This window comes from Prinia subflava, chromosome 2, assembly GCF_021018805.1.
Source record: "Prinia subflava isolate CZ2003 ecotype Zambia chromosome 2, Cam_Psub_1.2, whole genome shotgun sequence".
NCBI lineage: Eukaryota > Metazoa > Chordata > Aves > Passeriformes > Cisticolidae > Prinia > Prinia subflava.
The window spans coordinates 3,247,974-3,273,781 of record NC_086248.1 but is presented as its reverse complement, the minus strand read 5'-3'; the positions used below and the strand labels follow the sequence as shown (position 1 = coordinate 3,273,781).

The 25,808-nt window shown below is 51.5% G+C and overlaps 2 protein-coding genes across 4 annotated transcripts; both read left to right on the top strand.

Annotated features, from left to right (window-relative positions):
- The first annotated feature begins 1,195 nt into the window (after window positions 1-1,195).
- On the top strand, window positions 1,196-3,705 carry LOC134564461 (gallinacin-11-like). Its single transcript, XM_063423323.1, has 3 exons — window positions 1,196-1,353; window positions 2,236-2,364; window positions 3,405-3,705. Exons 1-3 carry the CDS (start codon window positions 1,296-1,298, stop codon window positions 3,530-3,532), a joined length of 315 nt encoding a protein of 104 aa, XP_063279393.1. The 5' UTR covers window positions 1,196-1,295; the 3' UTR covers window positions 3,533-3,705.
- An 820-nt stretch (window positions 3,706-4,525) lies between these two features.
- Window positions 4,526-13,878, top strand: LOC134564469 (gallinacin-13-like). 3 transcript variants are annotated; one of them, XM_063423335.1, is made up of 3 exons: window positions 4,526-5,105; window positions 11,785-11,891; window positions 13,618-13,878. In XM_063423335.1, exons 2-3 carry the CDS (start codon window positions 11,831-11,833, stop codon window positions 13,737-13,739), a joined length of 183 nt encoding a protein of 60 aa, XP_063279405.1. In that variant the 5' UTR covers window positions 4,526-5,105; window positions 11,785-11,830; the 3' UTR covers window positions 13,740-13,878. The 3 variants fall into 3 exon arrangements, with proteins under 3 accessions (XP_063279405.1, XP_063279423.1, XP_063279415.1); XM_063423345.1 differs by lacking the exon at window positions 4,526-5,105 and adding an exon at window positions 5,812-6,298; XM_063423353.1 differs by lacking the exons at window positions 11,785-11,891; window positions 13,618-13,878 and adding an exon at window positions 5,661-6,118 and having other exon boundaries at window positions 4,869-5,105.
- Window positions 13,879-25,808: the final 11,930 nt, after the last annotated feature.

Genomic DNA, 25,808 nt, shown 5'->3' with positions numbered 1-25,808 from the left:
GAGCTGAGATTAATATCTCAGCTAGGATCCTCATGGATTCCGTGGGAACCTGAGCCAATTGAAGGGTTCTTGTTACAGCCTTTGTTTCATCCCTGTCCCTGGAGTAGCTGGAAATGGACACAAACACCTCTGCTGCACGACTGGATGGCGCCTGCAAACTTGCAATGGAAAGCAAACAAAGAAAGGAGGGAGGCAGACAGAGAACAATGCACATGACTGAGGGCAAGGTCTGTATTGTTGATATCAAGGCTGCTGGGTCAGAACAACACCAATAAATATCTTGTAGAGAAAGAGGCTGAAATAAATGAGGGAGAACCTGAGCTGTCAGCTGCCACTTCCATGTGTCTGTTGATATTATTCAAGCTCCGTACAGACAAATGCTGAGGAAAACTCATGAATCACATTTGTCATGTGCTCTTTGTGCACCTGCAAAATTGAAGGTGCTGTGGGTGACACCTGAAAACTGATCATCTGCACTTTATATATCACAGAAACACGGAATGGAAGAAGGGCTTGGGATGAAAGGGATCTGAAAAATCATCTCATTCCAAACCCCTGCCATGAACAGGAACACCTTCCACTTGACCAGATTTTGTTTTTCTTCACAGCACCTTCCACAGAAAAAAGTACAGCTATTTTATATGTTTGTGTATGGAATGATCATTATCCTTTATTTCTTTCTCTTGGAAACAGCTGCTGCATCAGAGGACATGCAGCAGGATCAGATATTCTCTGTTGCCCAGAGAAGCTGTGGCTGCCCCTGGATCCCTGGAAGTGTCCAAGGCCAGGCTGGACAGGGCTCGGAGCCCTGGGATAGTGAAAGGTGTCCCTGTCCATGGCAGTGGGTTGGACTAGATGGTCTCTAATGTCCTTTCCAACCCAAACTATTCTATGATTCCATGATGATTCTGATGTTCCAGCTGCCCTCTCTCCCACCAAACAATGGCTACTTTCCTCCAGATAATTCATCACCAACCACACTGATATTTCAGTGTTAATGATGCTCTCTGGGTGGATCCATATTGATAAGGGCCCTCCCAGCAGCCTTCCCAGTGGTCAGGCAGGGAGGCACAGCTGTCTGTCCCCTTGTTTTTGTGCCCCCAGCCATTGTTCAGGTTCAGCTGTGTGCAGAGGTCAGGCTGTACCCGCTGCCTTCCCCTGCCACCCCTGCCAAGGCTCCCTGGACAGCCACGGCTCTTCCACTGCCCTATAAATGCCAGAGTGCTCCCTCCTCCCCTGCTCAAGGGTTCTGGCGTTGTGGCCCTGTCTCCACTCTGCAGCTGAGACCTTCCACCATGAAGCTCTTCTCCTGCCTCATGGCTCTCCTGCTTTTCCTCCTCCAGGCTGTTCCAGGTAAGGGGCGAGCCCCACGCTGGGGTTTGCCTGTGTAGGAGGCACAGCTCACTCCTGTGGTGGTGCAGCACTTTCTTCTCAGCTCCTTTCCTCAGAGCAGTTCCCTATTTCTCAGTCTAAAAGCAGAAGTGAAAAGTTAACCTGTGGTGAGCAGGTATCACACCAGAACCTCCCCACAGAAGCCTCTGCCAGGTGTTGGCTCTTATAACTCCTTGAGTCTCTTTATGCCACTTTCCAGCACTATTGGATGGTGGTACCATGGAAATCACCTCCTCTTCTAACCCCAGGGTTAAAAATCATCCCCTCTGTGTAGGCAGAGGAGAGCAGAGGTGGTCCCTGCTATTGCTTATGTTGAACTGCACCACTGACTTCAGATCTCTGGATATTCTGGTTCCCCTTCCTCAGCCCTTCTGCTGCACTGACTCATCTTCTGATTGTGCTTTTATCCTACCTGTTCTTCATGCTTGATGAAACTCCTCACCTTGGAGAGAGGCTTCCAGAGAAAGAAGGAACTGGGCAAACTGCTTGTTCCTGTTAATTGAGCCAGATCCTGCTTTTGGGGGCTTTTAAAAGTCATAATTTTATTTTCAGGGCATGTGATGACCATGCTGTCCCTTGCATGTCCCTGCAGCACTGCAGTCCCAGAACTCAGAAGCATCTAAGGCTGGGCTGTCCCTTCCCATTATAGCATAAATGGCCAGGATATGTTCAGAAAATTGCCATCAACCTCTGTGTTTCACTCCAGTTGTAAAAAAATCTTGCTTGAAATGCCCTGAGGTACCTCAGAACTTCTGGGTTTGGGGGTATTTGTGTCATTGCTGGGGTCTGTGGGGTTTCAGTAGGAGGAGGACCATGAGGATGGGAATCCCATTCTCCCTGTAGGTCTCGGCTTGCCCAGAGACACCTTGCACTGTCTGGACCACCACGGCTACTGCTTCCACCTGAAATCCTGCCCAGAGCCGTTTGCTGCCTTTGGAACTTGCTACCGGCGCCGGAGGACCTGCTGCGTTGGTAGGTGTGGGAGCCCTGCCCAGGAGGGAAAAATGGGGGGGAAATGGTTCAGCTCAGCAAAAGAAACTGCTTCCAAATCACAGAATGGTTTGGGTTGGAAGGAACTTTAAGCTCATCCAGTGCCACTCCCTGCCATGGGCAGGGACAGCTTCCATTGTCCCACGTTGCTCCAAGCCCTGTCCAACCTGGCTGTGGACACTCCCAGGCACGGGGTCTAAGCCATCTCTTTCCACATACAAAGATGGCTGGCCAAAATAACCCAAAGCTCTACCTCCAGCTGGGGAAATAAAATAAAAGTTTTGGCCCACAGAGAGTTCTCCTTCCTTGGTAAATCTTCCTATAATCATCTGCTGGGGGGCTGCAGCCACCCTGCTGTGCTTAATAGGTGTCAACTGACCTCTCCCCTGTTATTTTATCTAAATATTCCCAGAATTGCTTGGTTTTGGTGCTCCTCAATAGCTAGTGCTCAACATAAATCATTAATAAATATATACTTTAGAAGCAACTGTGCTAATCCTAAAGTTCTTCTGATCCAGCATCCTGGATTTGTCTGTGGCCAGAGGTGAATATTTCCTCACAATTACTCTGTGTGTGTAAAGTGACCACAACCATATGATTACATTTCCTTGTATATTATTGTGGCTATCACGAAACTGCAGCTCAGGATTTTTAGATTTAGGCATTCTTGTGTTCAAAAGTCCTTACTGGATTTTTTTTCCCCCAGGTTAGGAATTCCTTCCATTTCTTTTAAAACCTCATCCCTCACAGTTTTATTCAATGCCACCTACTTGAAATGGGGTAATTTTGCACTCATCTTCTTCATTGCTTTACAATGTCCCTCCCTCAGTAAATCCTTTTCCAAGCTGGTGAGTCACAAATTTCTTCTTTTACAGAAGTGCTGTGATAAGCCCCAAAGTTCATCTTTGTGTCTTTGCTTTTGGAGACACAATCACCACAAATTCCCAGAAACTTTTGTGTATGAGGTGGTTTGGAGGGCAGTGTCAGGTTTCCTGGCTTGACTTAAACCCTCTGAATTGCAGACACGACATCCAACTTCCACCTCTGCCAACATGAGGGGGGCCACTGTGTGTCCCCAGAAATCAGATGTCTGCAGGAGCAAGAGGGACTCTGCCCTCGCAGAGGATGGAAGTGCTGCACAGAATTGTGACAAAGACCTCGTGGGATTGCAGAAAACCATGGAAATGAGCAGCCAAGAAAGCAAACAAGTTTTATTCCAAGTGTTGTAGAGGTGTCTGGTGTTCTCCACATGCAAAGTGTGTCATTAACTAGAAGTGACATGTTTCTTTATATAAAGAAGGCAATAAAGGCTAAATAACCAAGTGTAACAGTCATTTATTTATAGAAAGAGGATGGTTGCACTTGGGGGCTTTGGGGGACTGAGGACACACTAATCACAGAATCACTTAGGTTGGGAAAGATCTCCAAGGTCATTGAGTCCAACCTGTGACCTCCACCTTGTCACCAGCCCAGAGCACTGAGTGACACATCCAGTCATTCCTTGGGCACTTCAGGGAGCAGCTGAGGGAGCTGGGAAAGGGGCTCAACCTGGAGAAAAGGAGGCTCAGGAGGGACCTTGTGGCTCTGCACAACTCCTGACAGCAGGGGACAGCCAGGGGGGTCAAGCTCTGTTCCCAGGGAACAGGGACAGGAGGAGAGGAAACAGCCTCAAACTGTGCCAGGGGAGATTTAGGTTGGACATCAGGAGAATTTCTTCAGGGAAAGGGTGGTTAAGCATTAAAACAGGGTGCCCAGGGCAGTGGTGGAGTCCCCATCTCTGGGGGATTTTAAAGGCAGATAGATGTGGCATTTGGAGATGTGATTTAGTGGTGGCTTGAGGAGAGATCTAGGGAATTGTTGGACTTGATGACCCTGGAGGCCTTTTCCCACATAAATTACTCTATTATTCTAGTTAAATTGTTCTGTTTGGGTATTTTTTAGGGAGAAAGGGACTTTTAACCTTCACCTGAAAGTTTAAGATGTGTTCACAGAGCAGTTTTATTACCATAGCTGAAGGGACAGCAAAAAGCAGGACCAGACAGGGCCGCTGGAATATCACATTTTACAGCCAGAGCTGCACACTCACCACAGATTTACCACCACGGGGTGCATTGCTGAGCTATCAGCTCTTCCACCAGCACCCTGTGCTCATCACACTCAGGAATGAAGCCTCCCAAATTCCTCAGAAGCCAAAGCTGGGAAAAAATATAACATCCAGGTTTCAGCTGGAGAAAATATTCACATGAGCTCAGATTAAAAATTAATCACTCCCAGCCTGCATCCTTCTCCTCCTTGCAGATCCTCAGGAGTCTTCCCTTGAAGGTTGCTTCCCTCCTCCCTGTCACTTCCAAGGGATTTTGCTGCAGGTGAAGGGTAAAGGATCCCTCTGAGCCTCTTTATTCCAGCTGGAATTCCACCAGCCCAAAATGCCAAGGAGAGGAATCAGGAAAGCCAGTGAATGTGAAAAAAACCAACATTGTTTGGAGCAGCAGTGCTGGGTCAGAACGACACCAAAGGGTTTCTCAGCAGCAAATGTAATGCGGGGGACTGGAATTTAATTAACTCCTGCCTGCTCCTCCCCTCTTCCCGGATGCCATCCAGCATGCCAGCAGCACACAGAGGCCTCTGCAAAATCTCACTTCCAGCCCTGGGATTTTCCAGCAGAGCCAAAGGAATGGGGATCCTTGTGCTTGTTTTCATGTTCATCTCCCTGACCCAGCACGGTAAGACCAGGAAGGCCTGGGGTGGTGAGCAGGATGTCTGGGAACAGGGACAATCTTTCTCTGCTATGTGATATTGCAGGTCCTGAGGAAAGGTGTTTTCTGGGTGAGAGAGTGGGTGAGGTACTTTGGGAAAATTCAGGATTTAATCCCTTGGGATATACAAAAAATGAGCAGGGAGGAAGCTGTGAAAATGGGGCACATCCCTGAGTTAGGAGAAGCCCTAAGGGAGAAGCCCTGAGCTCTGGGAGAATGTTCCTGCCTTTTCTCAGGCTGCAGTTGCCTCCTTGGCAGGGGAGGACAACCCCTCTGACCTCCCATGCGTGGTCCTTGCCAACGTCCTGAGAAAATAACTCTGTGATAAAACACCCCTTGGGGGAGGTTGGCTCAGCAGTTTGGGGTTTTTGACATGGATCTCTGAACCTGTCTGTGGGATGGGGATCCCAGCTGTGCTCAAAGTGCCCAGGCGCTCTGTGTGCTCCCAGGGCTGCCTTGGTTAGCTGGGAACAGAAGGAACCCCATGAATTTTATGCATTAATTTGCTGCTCCCTTGTCCAGGAGTTGCTCACGGACCAGACATCTGTAACCAGGGAGGGGGCTTGTGCCGAGTGGGGACCTGTGTTTCTGGTGAATACCTGGCTCAGTACTGCTTCGAACCCATCATTCTCTGCTGCAAAAATCTGTCACCCGCCACCACAGAGAGCTGAAGGTTTCCAAAGGAGCCAGCTGCAGCTGCAGGCTCCACTGGCACAGCACGGGCAGCTGTTGGGAAGGAGATTTTGTGGTTGCTGTGACTGTTGCTCCCCTGGGAGAATATGGCTGTGGACTCACTCAAGGACTCCTGAACACTTCGGTTTTGCTGTAACTTTTTAGGAAACACTGTGACAAGAACAAGCTGGGGCCACCCAAACTATTTGTTGCCCTGTTTTGGGACTCTGATTGTTATCTGACATGCACAGGTGAAAAATTGCCTTTCTCCATACTTGAAACCAATAAACCTGAGGTTTAACAGAGCAGCAAGTGCCCACCTGTGAGTCAGCAACGCTGCCAGTGGTGGGATGCCACTGACCAGGAGTGACCACAGCATTCCACCAGGGGAACTCTGTCCCTTTATTTCCCTTCTCAGAGAAAACTGCAATGGGGAAAGTCTTTTTGGCATCACTTTTGGTGCAAAAGGCACCTGGTTTGACATAAAGGTGAGTGTGGTGTGTGCTTCTCAGGCAAGATCCAGCCCCATCCACTTCTCCTTTCCAGGCTGTGCCAGGCTCTCAAGGCAGTCACGGAATCCCAGGATGGTTTGGGTTGGAAGGGACCTGAAAGATCATCCTGTTCCACCCCCTGCCATGGCCAGGGACACCTTCCACTAGCCCAGGTTGCTCCAAGCCCCATCCAACCTGGCCTTGGACACTTCCAGGGATGGAGCAGTCACAATTTCCCTGGGCAACCTGTGCCAGGGCCTCACCACCCTTACAGGAAACAATTTCTTTTTTCCCCTAAGATCCCAGGTTTACTTGTTTTAAAACTGGTGGGGAGGGGATCTGAAAGCTGTGTCCCATTGCCCTGATAGGCTGCCCTCTCCACCCATGAACTGCATTTCTGGTGCAACTCCTCTCCCTTTTTGTCACCCAGTCCCAAGGAAATCAGTCTCTTTGTCCCTTGCAGCTTTCTTCCTATGAGCTCCCTCAGCCTAAATTAATTTTCTGTCCCAATCCACTCTCAGCCCTTCTGCATCTTTTCAACACAAATATTTGACACTCCCCTGCCTTTGTCAGCTCCTGGGCTCCCTTTCCAGGTAAAATATTTCTCTCTGGGTCAATCATTTCTGTGAAAGCAAGGAAACAATGATGTAATGAGAGAGCTATGCCAACCAGCTGAGGCACTGCTCACACAGAGCCAGGGAAAAGTCCTCCCTGGGAGATGAAATTCTTGTTCTGATGAATCAAATGGGAAAACTCCTCACTGACCTCACCAGGGTCAGGTCCCAGTGCCAGAGGGCCAACAGCTCATTCATTCAAGCGCCTCCATTCGCTGATGAGCAGCCTCGGGTCATCACTGGGACTCCAGCACACACAGGGAGATGCCAGCGCTCCCCTGGAGATCCCCTGCAGTTGGATGAACCCTCGGGAGAGCCAGATTACCCAGAGCTGGCTGTTGGCTCGGGAATTGGTGCTGCAAACAGGGGCAGGGCTGAATCCAGGGCCGGATTCCTGCCCATTTCCAGCCCGTCCCTCTGACGCACGCCCATGCACGAGGACAGCACGGGGAGGGGTTTGGGCCCAGGCATCTCTCCAAATCAAACAGTTTATTTCTCACATTCATCCTCTGGGTTCGTTGTTCGTGCCTCTCATCTGGGAATGCTCAGCCAGCGTGGTTACAGCCTGGATTCCAAGGAAAGTGGAGAGTGGGCTCTTGCAGCTCACCCTGCGCACCTCCCTCATGGTCACTGGGCCTTGTGACCCTGAAATGTTTTGGACCTACTGTCCAGTCCACCAGGAAAGGTGGAAATGCTCAGTTTATAGGGAATATTTTCCCTCTGGCACTCATGGGCATGCTCACAGGCATGGTCCCGCTGTCCCACTGCTGTGTGTTCCCTTGTTTGCTGATCTGGATGGAAACAACCTTAAAAAACCCCAAACCACAACCCAACAACAACAGAAATGAACAAAATTCCATCATTATTTCTGCCCAGTGAATAAGATGAGCTGAATTCCCTTCCAGTCTCACACAGAGGAAGGAGAGAGAAAGCATCAAGGACACAGTGGATGGTGGAGAATGGCACTTCCAGACCATTTAAAACTGTTTTTGGATGTGGTTTCTTGACCTCTGAACTCGTCTGGGGCAAAGCAAACAGCTCAGCTCATGGGGAGTTGCCTGAACAGCAGCACGAGCTACTTTGGTGTAAGTGTTTAACAGGGAATGCTGCTCAAATTAATTAAACCCTAGTTGGAGTATCCTGTAACCCTGGGGAGGAGGAAGAATCAGGAAATCCTCATAGAATCCCAGAATGGTTTGGGTTGGAAGGGACCCTAAAGATCATCCAGTTCCACCCCCCTGCCATGGGCAGGTGAAAGCCAAATGAAGAAGAGGATTTTTGTGGGAAATTCTTGACTGAGCTTTGAACTCCAGCTCTCTGTGCCTGATAGAGCTCAGAAGGCTAAAAATGGGGGCTCTTTAGTGCTACCTTAGCAGACCTATATCTAAAGGAGATGCAAAAACCATCCAGACACCTTGGGATGTGTATTTGGGATCTCTGCAGGCATGCAGACAGCCAGGATAGAGCTCTGCTCTCATGCCAGGTCTGTCAACCAGCACGAGCCTCCTGGATCCCTGGGGATTTTAGTCCATCAAAGCACGGCGTGGATTCCCTCAGTGGGATTTGTTTGCTGTCCCCAGGCAACAGGCCAGTGTTTGTTTGGCAAAGAGAGCCAAATCCTCCTCTTCTGCCCCAAAAACGTCACTGTGATTGCAATCAGCAGCAGGATGGTGTTGGTGGGCTCCTGCCTGGGGAAACTGAGGTGCCACAGCCCCTTGGATCCAGGCTGTCTGTCACATCCCTGGCAATCCCAACAAATCCCAGGGGAACCCCCTGCGTGCCTGGATCTTCCTCCACCCCCCACGCAGGGGAAAGGGGTCACATTCCAACATTGCACCCACTCACGTGGAGCTCCTCCAGCTCCCACGGGGTGAAAGAAATCACCACAGCACAGCTCCAGGGTGTGCTGGGGAGGTAAAACAGGTCAGGATCCAGAGGCTGAACCTGCACGAGAAAATCAAAGCATGTGAGGCTCAGAAATCAGTGGCTACTCAAACGTCAAAAAATGAACTGTTTTCCACACTGTTCCTTGGCACAGTTTGGGGGTGGGCACATGCCAGGAATGATCCATAATTGACACCTGGATGGGGCCCTGCACTGGAAAGGAGAAGTTCATTGCACAAGGTGTGCTCTGATCATTTTCTGTGGGGCAAAAATCATCATTTCTGGCTGTGTCCAGCTCGGGGGGCCTCAAGATAGACTTGGACCAGTTGAGGAGAGTTCTGAGAAGGCCATGAAGAGTGGCCTGGAATGAGAGCCATGGTGGGTTTCTGGACCAGGGCTGAGCCCAGAGCTGAGCCCACAATCATTTCTCCACAGGTTGAATTACAGGGCTCTATCAGTGCTTGCTTGTTTGGCAAAATGCTGCCAGTGGGACTGGGAGTAGGAGGTGGCATCACAAGCTGGCAAAAGGGTTCATTCACCCAAGGAATTGCTCCTGCTGCCCAAAACTTATCCCAGGATGCATTTAAAAGTCAGCCTGCTCAGGTCCTGCCCTGAAGGCAATGAAGTCAGTGGAAACATCCCTCCTGTTTGGGGCCAGACAGCAGATACAGACTGATTCCACTCCTCCCAGCCCCAAAACCCCTCAAGAACCCAGGGGCCAATTCCTGTGCCACGTTTCTGAGCACAGATCAGCCTTTGTGCATGGCGAGCCCTGAGAAAAGACATCTGCTGGCAGGTTGGGAAGCAGGGGAGGGTGGGGGCTGCTGAGCCAGCCCCAGCAGGCTCACCAGAGGCTGAGGCCAACACGGCAGCGGGACCATGCCAAGGAGAATAAGACCAGCTGTTGGACAGGCAGCTGCCCGAGGGACAGAGATTTCCTGCCCCTGATTTCTGGAGGAAATCTGGGGTTTGTTGGTACTGTGTAGTCCTGGATTTCTTTCCCAAGGCACGTTCTGCAACTCAAGCCATGTACCAAGCTACAGAGCAGGGGTTTGAGGTGGTGTGGAGGATGCAGCCTGGTCCCCACAGAGCTTACAGAACGCAAACAGCTCCAGGCACAAATCACCCTCTGCAGTGTTGCTGTGACCACCACGGAAGAGCAGCTGAGCTGGAGACAAACACCTGGAATTTTGCCATCCGTCGTTGGGAACACCATGGCCACGTGGTACCCTGGCTCCGTGCTCCACATCCTCTCTGGAGAGCACCAAGCCATCTGCACACACATGTTCTGGCTCTTCAGGTCACACACTCAGAGCAAGACACTCACAGCATCCACATGTTCCTCCCTGCTTGGACTGTAGCTCAGGAACCTCCATCTTCTTTCTGCTGGATAAGCTCTGCCCAAATTCTTTCCTTTGGAAGTTCTTCCCTGTGAGGGTGAGGAGGCCCTGGCACAGGGTGCCCAGAAAAGCTGTGGCTGCCTCTGGATCTTTGTAAGTGTTCAAGGCCAGGTTGGACAGGGCTTGGAGCAACCTGGGATAGTGGAAGGTGTCCCTGGCCATGGCAGGGGGTTGGGCTGGATGATCTCTAACGTTCCTTCCAACCCAAACCATTCTGTGATTCCATAATTCCATTAAATCCCACTGCACCGTCTCTCACAAAGGAGATGCCAACCCCAGAGGTACAGGGTGGGTTATTGCCTTCCACCCAAGCAGTGCCAGCAGACAGGCAGAGCACCAACACTCTTCCAGAGGCTCACACACATCCTTGCACCCAGCTCTCCCCCAGGTGGGTTTCCAGATCCTTCTCCCTGCCCAGGCTGTGCGTGGCCGGTTTGCAGGATGCCCTGGTTAAGAGCTCAGTGTCCCCTACTCCAAAGTCTGACTGGTGAAGGCCCCTTTATCTGCACTGTTTGATGAAGGTGATCCTTGTTCTGTTCAAGCAGCCTGAAGGACATGGGCTTTGCATTTTCCAGCACTCCCTGGCATCCAGCCTGCAAAGAAAAATCCATCGAGGTGACTTCTGAAGGGAAAAGGAAAGACTTGGTGGTGGCCAAGTCCATCTCTGCTGCATCATCACTGTAAAAAAGGCCTTTATAAAGTTCATATTTCCTCCATTTGTTGTTGGCTGGGGGACATTCCTGCTCGTTGTTTGCTTTGTGTTGTTTTCCCAAGTTAAAACGCAGGTCTCACCTCTACTGATTTCCTGGAACTGACCTGGAGAATTAGTACAAACCTGAGAGCCTGCCAGGATCCCTGGGAGAGCTGTAATCCACCAGCTTTCCTAAGGCCACTGCATATTGCAGGGAGGTATCCCAGATTTCCCATTGAACAAGTATATAAATGAATAAAATATTAAATTGCTGGTTTTTCGTGGCAGTTGTAAACAAAACCTTGGCAGGCATCCTCTCTGCAGCCTGGAATTTGGGAAATTGAAGCAGACCCATGATTTTTTTTTTAAAGATCCCATTCTTTTCAAGCCAGCTTTGTGTGTTGGGGAGCGCTGAGAAGGAGACTCTGGATTTTTTCACACTTGACTGTGTCAGTGCTAAACACAGAGTGAGGGCTGGAAATAATAATTATTTTTAAAAAACCACCAAACCACAGCACTGTGATACTGCAAACACTTGTATTGGATTTTAACATCACATGCTACAAACACGGAGCCAGACTGGGTCAGTCCCAACACCCTGTCTCCAGCAGCAAGCAGTAGCAGACTCCCCAGTGCTCAGAGTAATTGTCAACAAAACCCTGGGTTTTTTCCCTCCCTTTTAGTATTTTTCCTTCTATTTTTTTTCCTTTATTTCCCCCTTACACTTTTTGCCTGTAACACGATGTGACTGAGAGCAGGCACACCCTGTGCAACTGTTTGCCGTCGTGTTGAAATGCACCTGAGATTGACAAAGTTCCCTCCACTCCGGGGGGAATTACACAACCCCCCCTGGCCTCTATAAATCCAGGATTTCCCTCTTCTCCCTCTCTTTAGGGCCCTTCACTCCTGCTCGGGGTGGAACCTCCGCCCCCGCCGAGCCATGCGGGTTCTCCAGCTGCTCTTTGCTCTCGTTGTCATTCTCCTCCTCCAGGGCGCTCCGGGTAAGGACAAAACTCTCACAGGGGTTCCTGCAGGACTGTGGAGAGAGAAAAGGCAGGTTCCTACACTGAGGTAGAAGAGGATAAGGCAGGGTTTTCAAGTCAAGGCTGACCTAACTAGTGCTTCCAAGGAAAAATATTTCTCTGGAGATGGTCTGCATGAAGTTCCTGTCCAGAGTTCATAGGTTGTGCATTCCCTCCTCTCTGTGCCCTCAAAACTCACCCAGAAATGCTGAGCCTAAGCCAGGAGCCCGGGCTTTGCTCCTGAGCAGGATGAAAGGCTCATCTGCCACAAAACAAGGAGAATGCCAATAAATACTCCATGAGTGGAATACAGATGTGGCAAATGCAGGAAGATGCAAGCGTGACCACAAGGTTGAGGGAGGTGATTTTCACCCTCTGATCTGCTCTGGTAAAATCTCACTTACAGAGCCTCCAGCTTTGGGATCTCCAGTATCAGAAGCTGCTGGAGAAAGTCCAGAGGAGGCCATGAATATTCTCTGAGAGCTGGAGCCCCTCTGCTCTGGAGCCAGGGAGAGCTGGAGGTGTTCCCCTGGAGAAGAGAAGGATCCAGGGAGAGCTCAGAGCCTAAAGGGGCTCCAGGAGAGCTGGAGAGGGACTGGGGACAAGGGATGGAGGGACAGGACAAGGGAGAATGGTCTTGAGCTGAAGGAGGGTGAGTGTAAATTAGATATGAGGAAGGAATTCTTGGTTGTGAGGGTGGTGAGGCCCTGGCACAGGTTTCCCAAAAAGGCTGTGGTCTCTCCATCCCTGGAAATGTTCAAGGCTAAGTTGGGTGGGGCTTGGATCAGCATGGGATAGTGGAAGGTGTCACTGCCTATGGCAGAAGGTTGTAAGTTCGTCTTTAATGTCCATTCCAACTGAAATCACTCTCTGTATCTTGGATTCTATAAAATCCAAACCATCTTTCTGGGGGAAAAAGCAGGGGGAAAGGCAGATAATTTACCTTTTTTGTTTGTTTTCCTCTGGGATTCTGGTTTGATATAAAAATATTCCATGGCTTGGCATTTCACTGGCTGCTTGTATGCAAACATCAGAGATTCAGGTTTCATTCAGGTGAAAGGTCACTGTGAGGTTAGCAGGACTTTGGTGACCTCACGTTTGCAGCAGGCAAACCTGATAACCAAGAAGAGGAGATTTACTTGCTTAGCCTGTTTATACTGTCTTTTATTTAACTAAAGTCCTGGGGACAATGAAGGGAGAGAGAAGAGTTTACCCACTCCACTGGTGGTGGACCCTCCAGAACCCCCAAACTTGGTGTTTCTGCTCTGTCTAAAGAGAAGCAGGACATGCCCTTTTAATCAAAACAGCAAAATATTTGAAAAACCCAAGCAAACAAAAACCCCAAGACACCAAGAAACCAAAAAATCTCCAAACGAAGCAATAGGTGAAACACCCATTCCAAAAGGCACTTCTCTGTCTTTTGATGCTGTCCAACCTCACCTAACTCATCCAACCTAACACAGCCAGCCCAAACCTGGCTGTCTCACCCAGGCCAGTCATTAGGAGACTCCCAGTGCTTGCTGGATGGAGAAGCTCCTCCCAGGCACGTCTGATCCTCACCATGGAACCAGCTGAATTTCCCTGCTGCTGACAGAGAACATCCCATGGCGCAGCCACCAACACTGCTGGAATTCCCAGTAGGTTTTGGGGCTCTGACTGGGTTCCAGCTCTCCTAACCAGGTCTGCCATCCTCTCTCCCCAGCAGCCAGAGGCCTTTCAGACAGCCAGCAGTGCAGAAGCAACCGTGGCCACTGCCGGAGGCTCTGCTTCCACATGGAGCGCTGGGAAGGGAGCTGCAGCAACGGCCGCCTGCGCTGCTGCCGGTGACAGCGGCCACGCCGGGGCGGTGACAGCCCCAGGAGAGCCAGCCCAGTGAGCCTGCAGCCAGAACCTGCCCTCAGACACCTCCGTGCCTCCGCTCATAGCTGGGTTTGTCCGCTGCCAATAAACACCTCTTGGTTTTCTATGTCCTGCTGGGTCGGGGTGCGGCCGTGCGTTCCCCTCAGACGGATCACCCTGCCCGACTCTTGGGGGTTGATGGTGCTGGAGGAGCACCAGGGGATCCAAACCATCGGCACAAAGGTGGCAGGTGGGGTATAGGAGCATGGCATGCCCTGCCAGAGTGGCAGCGAGAGAGGGATCTGCTGGGCTGGTCCAAGCAGTGATGAAGCCTCTCTTTGAACCCATTCCTCCACCTCTGTGTCAGTCACTGCCTTTAGCAACCTCAATTTCCAGCTCTGTTCAGAGGAGGCCATGGCAGGATTCATCCTCTTCAAGGGGATGGATCCAAGACAGAGGTATGATTTTCCCTCCAAGAAGTTCCTCTTCCTCTCCCATAGCAAAGAGGTAAACCTGGATGGTGACTCAGGTTATCCAACCTGACCTCCTTGAAGATGTCCCTGCTCATTACAGGAGTGCTGAACTAGATGACCCCTAAAGCTTCCTTCCAACCCACAACACTCCATGATTCTGTGGTCCACCTCTGTGAGGAGGTAAAGGTGGGTAAGGCTGAGAAATCCCTCGGGGAAAACAATTCACACAGTCTCACAGGGATTTCAGCATCTGCCCTGCTCCCTCATGGAGCAATTCCCAGGCAAAATCTTACTTTAATAGTGCAAATTATTCCAAATTCTATCCCAGTATCACCCGAGGGGTATCACTGTCTCTTGTCCTGCACAGGCTGATTTACTGAGTAGAGTAATGAGTGAGAATGAGCCAAGGCCAGGTTCACTTCCAGGATCTCCTCACCAGGGAGTGAGAGTTGTTGGCTGTGCACTGTTGTTGACTGAGGGAAGGGGCATTGCCCCCCGTGGTGTGCTCTGGAGCAGGACCCCCAAAGCAAGTCCTCACCTTGGAGGTGGTGAGCTGGACAGGAGGTGGTGTAGGGCGAGCAGGAATAGAGATGTCTTGGAGCTGTGAGTAGAGAGATGGCTTGAAAGAGTATGAAAATCTCCCCAAGGGAAAAGCTGGAAGATTTATCTCTGGAAAACACCCAGTGTGGTACTTAGGACACGGAAGAAATGAGGTGGGCAAAATTCCAAGCCTAAAAGCCCCAGCTACACACCTGGCTTCAACCTAAACCCACTCTGCTCTCCATCCCAGAGGCACCAGTCCTGCCCTGGAGGAAACCACTGAAACCAGTGACCCAACTGACGCCCAGTGGAGATCTGAGCCATCTCTGGCTGGACTGTGAGCAGGGAAAAGTCCCCTCACTCCTCCTGCCACCATGAATTGAAGCAGTGAGGGGCTGTTGGGCTCTGTGCTGGGATATCCCATCCCTGCTCCTGTGGCTCTGCAGGCTGCAAACACGGTGGCAATGCCTCCATGCAGTCCCCTGTCCTGGATGCTTCTCCTCTCTGCTGAGTGACAGTCTGGCTCCTCAGGGACCTTGGAAAGCTCAGCCAGAGGTTAGCAGCCACTGCGGCTCGCATGAGCCATCAGCCCCATCGAGAGATAAGGCTCCCCTTGATAACAGGACCTGCCAGAACCGAGCCTCCAGTTTTTCCACCTTTTTGAAGTCTGGCCGGTGAAGTTTTGCAGAACTTTGTCTTTTTGCCAAAGTAACCAACTTCCAGCTCCAGCCTTCGCCTTCCCTCCCGTTCCCCGGCCTCCTCCCCCTTGCCTTCCCTCCTCCTCCTCGCTGCTCCAAGCGCAACCTCTCCGTGGGGCTGATAGGGACTCTGGGGGGAGGATGGACACGATGAGGGGGTGATGTCATCTGTTTTTGGCCCTTCGGAGGAGCCAGGGTCAGACACGTCTGCCTCTACCCAGCCTGGCGCCGGGAGCAACTGGGAGCCTTCCTCTGGCAGCCGCCCCTGCGCCTTATCAGGGGCAGGATGACATCCCGGGGCCGGGATGCCGGAGCTGGAGGGGAGGGAGGTGGGGAGCCCTGAGAGAGGCGTGCACACCCGGGGGTGCACAGGGATGTGTCTGTGTGTGTGTCAGAGCTCGCTGGCAGCAGGGGGATGGCTCCCAGCAGGATGGAGCCGGCTATCAGGAGAAGGGGAAAGCGCATCTGCGCCAAAGCCCGGCCAAGCCAAGGGCGATGCTGTCACCCCGACCTGCTCCTGGGAGGGTTTAACCTCTCGTATCCCAGGCAGACAGCCTGGAAAAGTCATCCGAAAAAGGTTAGAAGGTGCCCCTTGCCATCAAAGGAGAAGGAGGGAGATAAATTAATTTGTTCCATACCCAAAGTTCAGGGTCTGGAGTGCTGTCAGGCAGAGCTGGGTACGAATTTACCATGGAAATGGTTTGGGGGTGGACCATTGTGTCCTCCTCTTGTTTTGGCAACTTTCTCCAAGGTGGAATGGAAAACCTTCATTCTTTGTAAAATAGAGAAAACATGAACATCACCTCCCCTTTTCTTCTTTCCCTCAGAAAGGTGGTTTGATCAGAAAAGTGTGGAATATTTTTGGCTAAATCCATGGAAAACTGCCCTTCCTATCTCCTGCAACACAGCCCTAAGAAGGGAAAAGTCTTGTGGGACATGGGAGCCCAAGAAGAGAGACAGTTCCCTACAGCAATGGTCTTAAAATAAATTTAATTTTGTATTATATTAATGTTAGAAAGAATATTTTCCCCCCATTCTGATGGATCATCATGCTCACTTTGGAGACCAGTGCTATGAAGGAAAAGGGAGATTTTGGGGAGAACATCTACAGCCTCTAAGGACTGGGACAGAAATCTAAACAACTGGTAGGTCTCCTTCCAGCTGGAAAATTTATAAAATTGATTTTCTTTTGCTTGGAATAAATCAGGTTTTCTGCAAAAGTCATTCTCAATTGTTGTAACTAGAGTGAGAAAATGGATACCCAAAAACTATGAATGCTGTAAAATCAAAGGGAATGGCCTCAAGCTGTGCCAAGGGAGGTTCAGGTTGGACACCAGCAGGAATTCCTCTGTGGAAAGGGTAGTCAGGGTTGGAAGGGGCTGCCCAGGGCAGTGGTGGAGCCCACATCCCTGGAGATATCCAAAAAATGACTGGATATGGCACTCGGTGCTCTGGGCTGGTGACAAGATGGAGATCAGTCATGGGTTGGACTCGATGGTCTTGGAAGTCCTTTCCAGCCTCAGTGATTGTGTGATTCTGTGTTGAATGAACCTCTGCCAGCCAAACCCTGGCATGTTTTTTTCCATGAATAAATTGGTGCCCTGTCCGTACATCCCAACAAGGGGACTGGGAAGAAACACAGCCCCAGGCACTGCTCCATGCCGACCTCGTCTCTCCATCAGCACTGAAGCCTGGCAGTGGCTCAGCCCCAGCATCTCAGAGCTGTGTAATAAAGCACACGTTTTTCCTAGGCATAAATAAATGACTTCACCCTTCTGGCGAGCTGCTCCGGGCTCTTTCAGCAGCTCCACGTGGAAGAACGGCAGCGCTGGAGCAGCATAGCCCCCTCTCCCCAAGGAGGCAGCGCTGGCTGATGGGGGAGCTCCAAAACAAACACGGTGGTGAGCAGCTGCTGGACTGCTCCACAGCACAACAGCAAAGCCACCTGAAGCCAAAATCTCCTGGCTCTCAGTCTGGAGATGCCCCAGAGCAGGGTGGAATTTGGGGAAGGTGCAGGGGAATGACACTGCACCCCAAATGAGGAGGGTGGATGAGCCCTTTCCCCTCTCCACCTCCCCCCCAGGATCACAGCTTCCTTCCCCAAATCCCACAGGCACTCAGGTCTTCTTCCAGGACTATCCCCCCGTGCTGGGGACGGACACAAAAGCTGTCAGGAGTCTTTATTGTCCAGATCTTTGCGCCGTTATCAGCGACTCCCACACACTGGAAGTGAGATATGTGTGACAACATTTTTTCCATCGGTGAGCTTATCGTGGCTGAGAAGAGTGGAAGGAGTTGGGGAGGGTGATGGGGGGAGGAGGAGGAGGAGGGAAGCAGGGGAGGGGCATGGGCATGAGTGCCCACCCAGCCCATCCTCCACCCACCCCATGATCCCACACCTATGGAAGAAGGAGAGGGAAAAGAGCTTTGGAGCAAGGTGTTGTCAAAGCAGTTGTGTCAGACCCAAGGCCTCCTGAGCCAGTCCTAAATTCCTCGGGTAAGATCCAAAAACACTCTTCCTGCAAACACATCTCTTAATTCATTTGGGTTTATGTACAAATGAGAGCTTCTGCAAGGATGTTGGCTGGGCCAGCAGGACCCCAAGGGGTCTGACCCCTCTTGGGTGTCAGGCAGATCCTTCCCAGGGCAGAAGGAAGCTCCAGCCAGCAGGAAAGACATTAATGTGGGAAATAGCTGTATCAGACCACAACAGAGATACTGGGACCCCATCACTGCATCTATGGTTGTGAACTGTGTGCTTCATCTCGCTGGGTTTCTGCTGTTGCCACTTTCCTCAAGCCCTGGGCCCAAAACCCAGGTTTGTAGAGTAGAACCTGAAGCCTGCCCTTCCCAGTCTTCACCTGGAGGAGATGGAGGGAGCAGAAATAGGGAATGATTCTTTAAGGCTGGAAGCTGATCCCCAGCCTGGAGGACCTGATGCCACGGTCCTGAGGCACCAAGAAACAGCAAAGGTTGTGCTGCAGGAGTCGTGGGGACAAAACCAAACCTGCAGCTGGGTGATGGGAAGATTTTAGGGAATGCAAAACTCGGTGATGGAGATGTGGAGCTGGCAGCACTTGCAAGGGCTACACGTCCCAGTGAGGTCTGCAGGACAAGCTAAAAATACAGACGTGATTTTACATAGAATACTTTGGTTTGGAAGGGACCTGAAAGCCCATCTCATTCCACCCCCTTCCATGGGCAGGGACACCTTCCACTGTCCCAGGTTGCTCCAAGCCCCATCCAGCCTGGCCTTGGACACTTCCAGGGATAGGGAGCCCACAACTCTCCTGGGCAGCCTCAACACCCCTATAGTAAAGAATTTCTTCCTAATTTCAAAGGCTCTGTACATTTGCTCTGGAAATCACTACATTTACTCCAAGTTCATATCCCAAGTTTGCCATTAACCCCTTTTCTCCCAAGGCTCTGGGTGTCTGCTTGGCCCACAGCAGCCACTTCAAATGAAACACAGTTGGTGGGATGAAAAACACAGACATTAAATAATCCCTCCCTCCAGGCTGCTGCTGACCTGGTTTTATCCAAGGTGAGGAATCCAGCAGTGGTGTCTTGAGGACATGGGGAGGTAATTGCCCAAAGGAACCAGCTCTGGAAGCAAAGGTGAAGCTGAGGTCCCCCTTGCTGGCATGGGAACAGCTTTATCTCCCCAAGGAGGACAGTTATGGATTTGCCTGTTAGGATCTGCATGGTGGACTCTCTGCACCATGAACAGTTAAGGATTTGCATTATGGACTCTCCAGGCTGATGTTTCCAAGGATGAGGCTGGATGACAACACAATCCTTCAACATAAGATCCACACCCCAGGGGCAGCCCTATCTGAGCACCAGACAACTCCTGACACAGAGCACACGGAGGGAAAACACATGGGAGGGGAAAAATGTGGATGTTTTGTCTACTCGGGGCTGTGATTAGTTCTGGTAGCTGGGATGGGGAGGTGGTGGCTGTGCTCCTGTGATTAATGGGAGGTTTCACCATTGGCATCATCGCTCCCAGGCTGCCTGTTCCCTCAGGAGCTGCTCTCTGCTGGGAGATGCTGCTCCTCAAGCACAGTTTGTTTGGCAGGTCCCCTGGGGGGTGACAGACTGTGGTGGGTTAAGCCCGGGCTGGAGAAGGGGCTTGTGGATTTTGTGAGCTGACACGGTGGGGGATGATCCGAGGTCCTGCTGAGTGCAGGCAGAAGCAGTTCTGGCTTGAGCTAATCCAGTTATCAGCCCCCACAACAGCCCTGCCACTCACCAGAGTCACGTGGTGAAATACTGCAAAAATGCCTTCGGAGATGGGAAGCCATCCCAGCAGCCGTTGTCATTCACCAGGACAATCCTGAGGCAAAAGTGGACCCCAAAATATGTGCAGAGACCTTCTGTAACTTGGGCATGGGACAGAGATGGGTGGGTTTCCCATGGATAATCTGCAGCAGCAACTCTCTCGTCAGCCTTTGACCAAGAAATGAGGTTTGTGGATGAAGGTGGTGCAAAAACAGATGGAGACAAGCTTTTTAGCAGGGCCTGCTGTGACAGGACAAGGGATGATGCTTTTAAACTAAAGGGGAGTCAATTTTAGATATGAGAAAAGGTTTTTGCAAGGCAGGTGGTAAGGCCCTGGTACAGGCTGCTGTGGCTGCCCCATCCCTGAGGGTGTTCAAGGTCAGGTTCTGTTCAAATCAGGTTTTTTCAGGGTTGAATGGTTTGGATTGGAAAGGACCATAAAGATCATCCAATTCCACCCTACTGCCATGGGCAGGGACACCTTCCACTATCCCAGGTCGATCCAAGCCTGGCCTTGGACACTTCCAGGGATCCAGGGGCAGCCACAGCTTCTCTGGGAAACCTGTGCCAGGGCCTCACCACTCTCACAGCCAAAAATTCCTTCCCAATATCCCATCTATCCCTGCCCTCTGGCAGTGGGAAGCCATTCTTTGTGTCCTGTCCCTCCATCCCTTGTCCCCAGTCTCTCTCCAGCTCTCCTGGAGCCCCTTTAGGCCCTGGAAAGGGCTCTGGATCTCCCTGGATCCTTCTCTTCCCCAGGTGAGCAGCCCCAGCTCTCCCAGCCTGGCTCCAGAGCAGAGGGGCTCCAGCCCTTGGAGCATCTCCATGGCCTCCTCTGGACTCTCTCCAACAGGTCCATGTCTCTCCTGTGCTGATGACCCAGGAGCTGGATTCGATATATATCTCTCACTTCACTCTTTTTATGTTGGAGGAAGAGGCTGCTCCTCTCTGCAGCCCATGCACAAACAACTCACTGAGCCCTTCTTTTTCCCTAATTAGTAGCAGTTTTGTCTCACACTTGTCCCAGGCACCACTTTCTCATATCCCATCTCATGTCCAGCATGTGTCACCAACCACATCCTGGTCACGTTCCCTGTGTGCTCGTGGTTGTGACTCTGAGGCTGGAATTTCAGTTTCCATCCCCAGCACTGCCAGTGATGGCTCCTGGATCAGGTCACGGGGATGATTCTGCTCAGGTTCCTCTGCTCACACCCCTTGTCTGGCAGCAGAGTCGGGTGTTCTGCATCCCATCTCATCCCGGGGGACATTGGCACCACGGATGTCTCCTCAACCTCTGCTGTATCTGAAGCATTGACCTCTTCCTCTCTGGGGTTATCATCTACCAGACCCTCACTGCTGGCAAGTTACCTTGGCAAGACAGGGATAATCCCTCCCATCCAGGAGGGAATTAAATTTTTCTGCACTTTTAAATCAGTCACTCGTTGCTTTTAGCTCTGACCAGTGAGCACGGAGCTAAACAAGCCCTCAGCACAGTTTGGCCATCAGGACATTCCCAACAGGCTCCTGTAGGGAAGAGGTCCCAAAGAAATGATTCTGAAGGAACACCAGGTTAGATGTGTCTCCAGTACACCCATCTGTGCTTTGAGGAGGGTTCCTCCACAGGTTATGGCCGTGATCAGGATGGATCTGGACTGGGGTTTTATCCATGTAAATGTAGAAGAAAGGCAGTGTCTTGGAGTAATGATGACATTTCCATGTGCCACAAGTGTGACCTGCTCCAAGGTGAGAATGTGGAAGTGATCAGTGCCTGAGGGAACAGCAGAAAGTGGTGGTGTCTGCAGAAAACCACCCAGGAAATGCAATTGTTGTGTTCTGCCACATTAAGATTAAGCAGCAGGACACCTGCACAGGGAACCTGAGGCAGGACACACCTGGGACATGGACACAAGCCCCTCTCTCTGGTTTCTTTCACTCCAGCAAGATCCAAGGGACTGGTTCACACCGAGTCATAGAAACATGGAATCATAGAAGCACAGAGTCATGGAATGGGTTAGGAGGGACCTTAAAGATGATCTGGTTCTAAACCCCTGCCATGGGCAGGGACACCTTCCACGAGACCAGGCTGCTCAGAGCCCCATCCAGCCTCCAGCACTGCCCCTGTCACCAGGATTGTCCCTCTTTAGGGACAGCATGCACAAGGCTCAGTCTCACAACAATGGTAAATAGGCCTCTAACAGATTAATTAACAGTCTTCACAACGGGCTAATTACCATTTTCACACAGGGCTCTTCTTGGAGTTTCCAGCCAGGTATGACCCCGTGGGTGTGTGACAACCCCTGCACACAGACGTGCCGAGCATCGCTGTGCTGTGAGGCTGACACCCCTTTCCCAGCACAATGAGAAGGATATTTCTGGGCTGCTTCCCTTTCAGCAGCTTCCTCTCTCAGCACAACGCCTGCTCCGATCTTCATTTCCCTCTTACCCCCCATTACTCCTCAGTATTCCTCTTCCAGGTCCTTTTCCTTATCTGCCGCCGCTTTCCTGTTTTTCTTCCTTGCTCGGCACCCTCCAGCCTGCCCGGCTCCTGCACCACGGGCTCCTGTCCAGGGGTTTCCTCCTCCCTTGCCCGAGGTGCTCCCAGAGATAGCCCCGAGCATCCCGGGGGGCCGCGGGCATCCCGTGGGGTCCCGCCGGGAGAGGGTGGCGGTGCTGACCCTGCGCCGCAGGAAACGGCAGCGCTGGGCTCCTGGAATGTCTCTGCTCTGGGCTACCCCAGGGGTGCACAGATAAGCAGAAAGAGGGGGAAGGAGGAGGAGGTCAGGGCTGTTCAGCCGAGATGTTTGTGCGTCTTCTGGCGCAAACACTGGTCTGGGCTCCCCCAGCAGGCGCCAGCGTCGTTTTGGGGGGCAATTGTTTGTTCAGCCTCGCTCACCTTGGAACGTGCAGTTCAGCACCAGGGAGACGCTCAAGGCCGTGGGGAGACAATGCTGGGAGAGCCAAGCCCTGTCACAGCAATTCCCAGGAGAGGAACCCCTCTTTTTGTGGTGTTTGTTGCCTTGGGTGGGCGCCAGTTCAGGGTTAGGACCTTGCTGTGCCTGGTGCTGGAAAGACTCAGGGCTATCCCTTAGCCCTCAGATGGGACATACTTGGTGTCCCAGGCCATCCCATGGACAGCTGCCTGCAGTGTGGGGACTCCCATGGGTGATGTCCACCCTTAGTGGGGCAGTCTCAGGAGCTGGTGGCCCTTGCAAGCACCAGCAAATAGAGTTTTCCAGGTACAAGTCCTTAGAGAGGCTGCAGATGCTTGGAAAATGCAGCAAGGCCCCTCTTGGGAGAGCCTGTGGTATTTTGTCAACTCTCAGACCCTGACATCCATCCCAAGGCAGGCAACCAGGTGGCTTGGCACAGTGGAGGCTGCAGCCAGAAGTCACCACCTCTTTCCCCGTGCCAGGAACTTCCTGCAGCCAAGTGATGCCTTGGCAGACAAATAAAAGACCCTGGGATAGGAATATTGAGGAATAATGGGGGGTGGGAGGGAAATTAAGATCACAGCTACTCCTTCAGCACATGCATAGCTGGAGATAATCCTATTCTATTCTATTCTATTCTATTCTATTCTATTCTATTCTATTCTATTCCATTCCATTCCATTCCATTCCATTCCATTCCATTAAATTCATTCAAATGATTCATGGTTCCATGACTGTGCACCACAGCTGTGTGTTGGGACCTTTGCCACCCTGTCCCCTGGAGAGGAAAGTCACCTCAAAACTAAAAAAAGCCCATTTCAGTCCAGCTGACTTGTTGCCCCATCAGCTGAGAAAAACACCCAGCTGCCAACTTCCCCTCCAAACCCCAAGACTTCTCCAAAGTCCCAGCACAGCATAACTTTACACTTAGGTCTTGGTTTTGGTTTAAACACATACACGTGACTCTGTTGCAATGAGCACGAAGCTGTCTCAGAGCCAGTTCCCTCCACTTGTCCCCAGCCAAACCTGCTGCCTTCCTCCTGCTATATTTATCAGGAGGATTTGGCTGGTTGGAAGTGCTTGGGGAGGCAGCAAGGGTGGAGCCACCTTGGAGGTCAGCCATGGGAAAAAACCTGGAGCCGGCTCAAAAAGCCCATGTGGCTGTTTTGAGATGGTCTCACATCCCCCTCGGGGTAATTCCATTGTAAACCTGGGAGGCTGCTCTTCAGCTGGTGAATTCCTCATGCTTTGCAGATAATTTATAAGTCTTTGGCACCTCTGTGCTTGTCCTTGTGCTGGGGACCTGCTACCCTCTAAAACCTTCACAATCCTCATCTCCAAACAGAGATTTCCAGGGAGAGATGCTGCCGCTTTTTTTTTCTATCCAGGAGATGTTCAAAATTTTTTTTTTTGTCACCTTAAACTGGGAATTCTCACAGATAAAAGTGAGATCGGTGCATTTGAGTACCTAAAAAAGCTTTGTCACCCCCACGCTCTCCTGTAGCAGTGAGATCAGAGGAGAACAACACACAAAGCCTCTCCCAAATCTCCACAGTGAGACAGGACAGTGTCTGCTCCTCACTTTTCTGCATCCCCTGGGAAGATCTGTTCCCAGCTGGAAGCCCTGTCCGTGCCAGCCTGGAGGCACTCCCTCAAATCCCTGCAGCTGCAGATGTTGAGCAAGCTGTGCAAGAGATTCCTGCTGTATACCACAGCACGTGGGCTGCTGTTGGGCAACCAGGCTTGCAGCAACACAGGATCAAACCTCGTGGACCAAGAGGTTTTGTGGTGCTCAGCTTCCTCTTCATTCCCAGAGCATGCACCCCTGGCATTTTGGGCTTTGAATGTGGTTTGTCCTTCTGTGCTGGGATGTTTCCCTGGGCACCCTGTGCCAGGGCCTCACCCCCCGTCACAGGGAACAATTCCTTCCCAATATCCCATCTAACTCTGCCCTCTGGCAGTGGGAAGCCATTCCCTGTGTCCTGTCCCTCCATCCCTTGTCCCCAGTCCCTCTCCAGCTCTACTGGAGCCCCTTTAGGCCCCGGAAGGGGCTCTGAGCTCTCCCTGGATCCTTCTCTTCTCCAGGTGAGCACCCCCAGCTCTCCCAGCCTGGTTCCAGAGCAGAGGCGCTCCAGGCTTCAGAGTTTAAAATGAGATAGGATGAGACAGCCCAGCTCCCTTGAGGTATTCAGGAATGCAGTTCCCAAAGACATGGGATAAGGTGATGGAAATCATCCTCCAGGAATGAGATCTGTTCAAAGTGACAGGGCCGGGGCAGATTTCGTGATTCTGCCAGAGAAGTGACAGCAGGAGCTGCCCGACTCCGCAGTTTTCTGCTCAGCCAAGGAAATACGCTCCACACACCCCTCTGTAAAACCTTCCCGAACCACGAGATGGCATCAAAAACCAGGGCAGCCTGAGCCAGACAGGTTTTCCCTCTGGTCTGGCCTCCTCCAGCAAACCCAGACTTTCTGAGGTTCATCCTGGGATGAATGGCACAGCGTGTCTCTTGTTACAGGAATGTCACTTCTGCCCCAGGAAACTCCCTGTTGGCTCCCTCGTCCTGCACTTTTTTTTATTTCTAAATAAATAAAATTAAATTCAATGCAATTCCAGATTCTCCCACATCCCAAACAGCTCCCATCTCACGGGTCCCTTGCTGCTGACCGTCAGAAAACCCTCCCAGCACTTTGCCCTTCCTGCCCCAGCTCCTTACGAATGACCCCGATTTCCAGCCCCACCAGTTCTCCTCCTATTTCCATTTCCCCCCTGAGGCTCATGCATAAACAAAGCAGAGAACAGGGATAAACAGGGTTGCCAGGAGAAAATGGGTCCCGAGTGGCCGGTGGCATGTGACAGACCCTCCCCACGTCACCGGGAGCCTGGCACAGTGCCTGATGAGATAACCTTTCACTGGAGCACCAAAAACACCCTTTTCCGAAGAATCTTGGGAGGTTTCCCTTCCTGCTGGGAGCCAGAAGCTCTTTTGGCTTTGCAGGCAGCCACAGGGTGCCAGCAGCACAATGAAGTCATTGCTGCAGGGCTCTCCAGCACTGTGGCTTTCTCCAGCTGGACTCCAAGGGATGGAACCTTCCTGCCTCAGTTTCCCTTCTCCCAAGAAGAAACCAAAAA

Excerpts from the sequence above, each read along its gene's own strand:
- LOC134564461 (XM_063423323.1), top strand. The coding sequence starts at position 1,296 with ATGAAGCTCTTCTCCTGCCTCATGGCTCTCCTGCTTTTCCTCCTCCAG. Across the intron at positions 1,354-2,235 it reads CCTCCTCCAGGCTGTTCCAG|GTCTCGGCTTGCCCAGAGAC; the intron begins GTAAGGGGCGAG and ends TTCTCCCTGTAG. Across the intron at positions 2,365-3,404 it reads CCGGAGGACCTGCTGCGTTG|ACACGACATCCAACTTCCAC; the intron begins GTAGGTGTGGGA and ends TCTGAATTGCAG.
- LOC134564469 (XM_063423353.1), top strand. The coding sequence starts at position 4,973 with ATGCCATCCAGCATGCCAGCAGCACACAGAGGCCTCTGCAAAATCTCA. Across the intron at positions 5,106-5,660 it reads CATCTCCCTGACCCAGCACG|GAGTTGCTCACGGACCAGAC; the intron begins GTAAGACCAGGA and ends TCCCTTGTCCAG.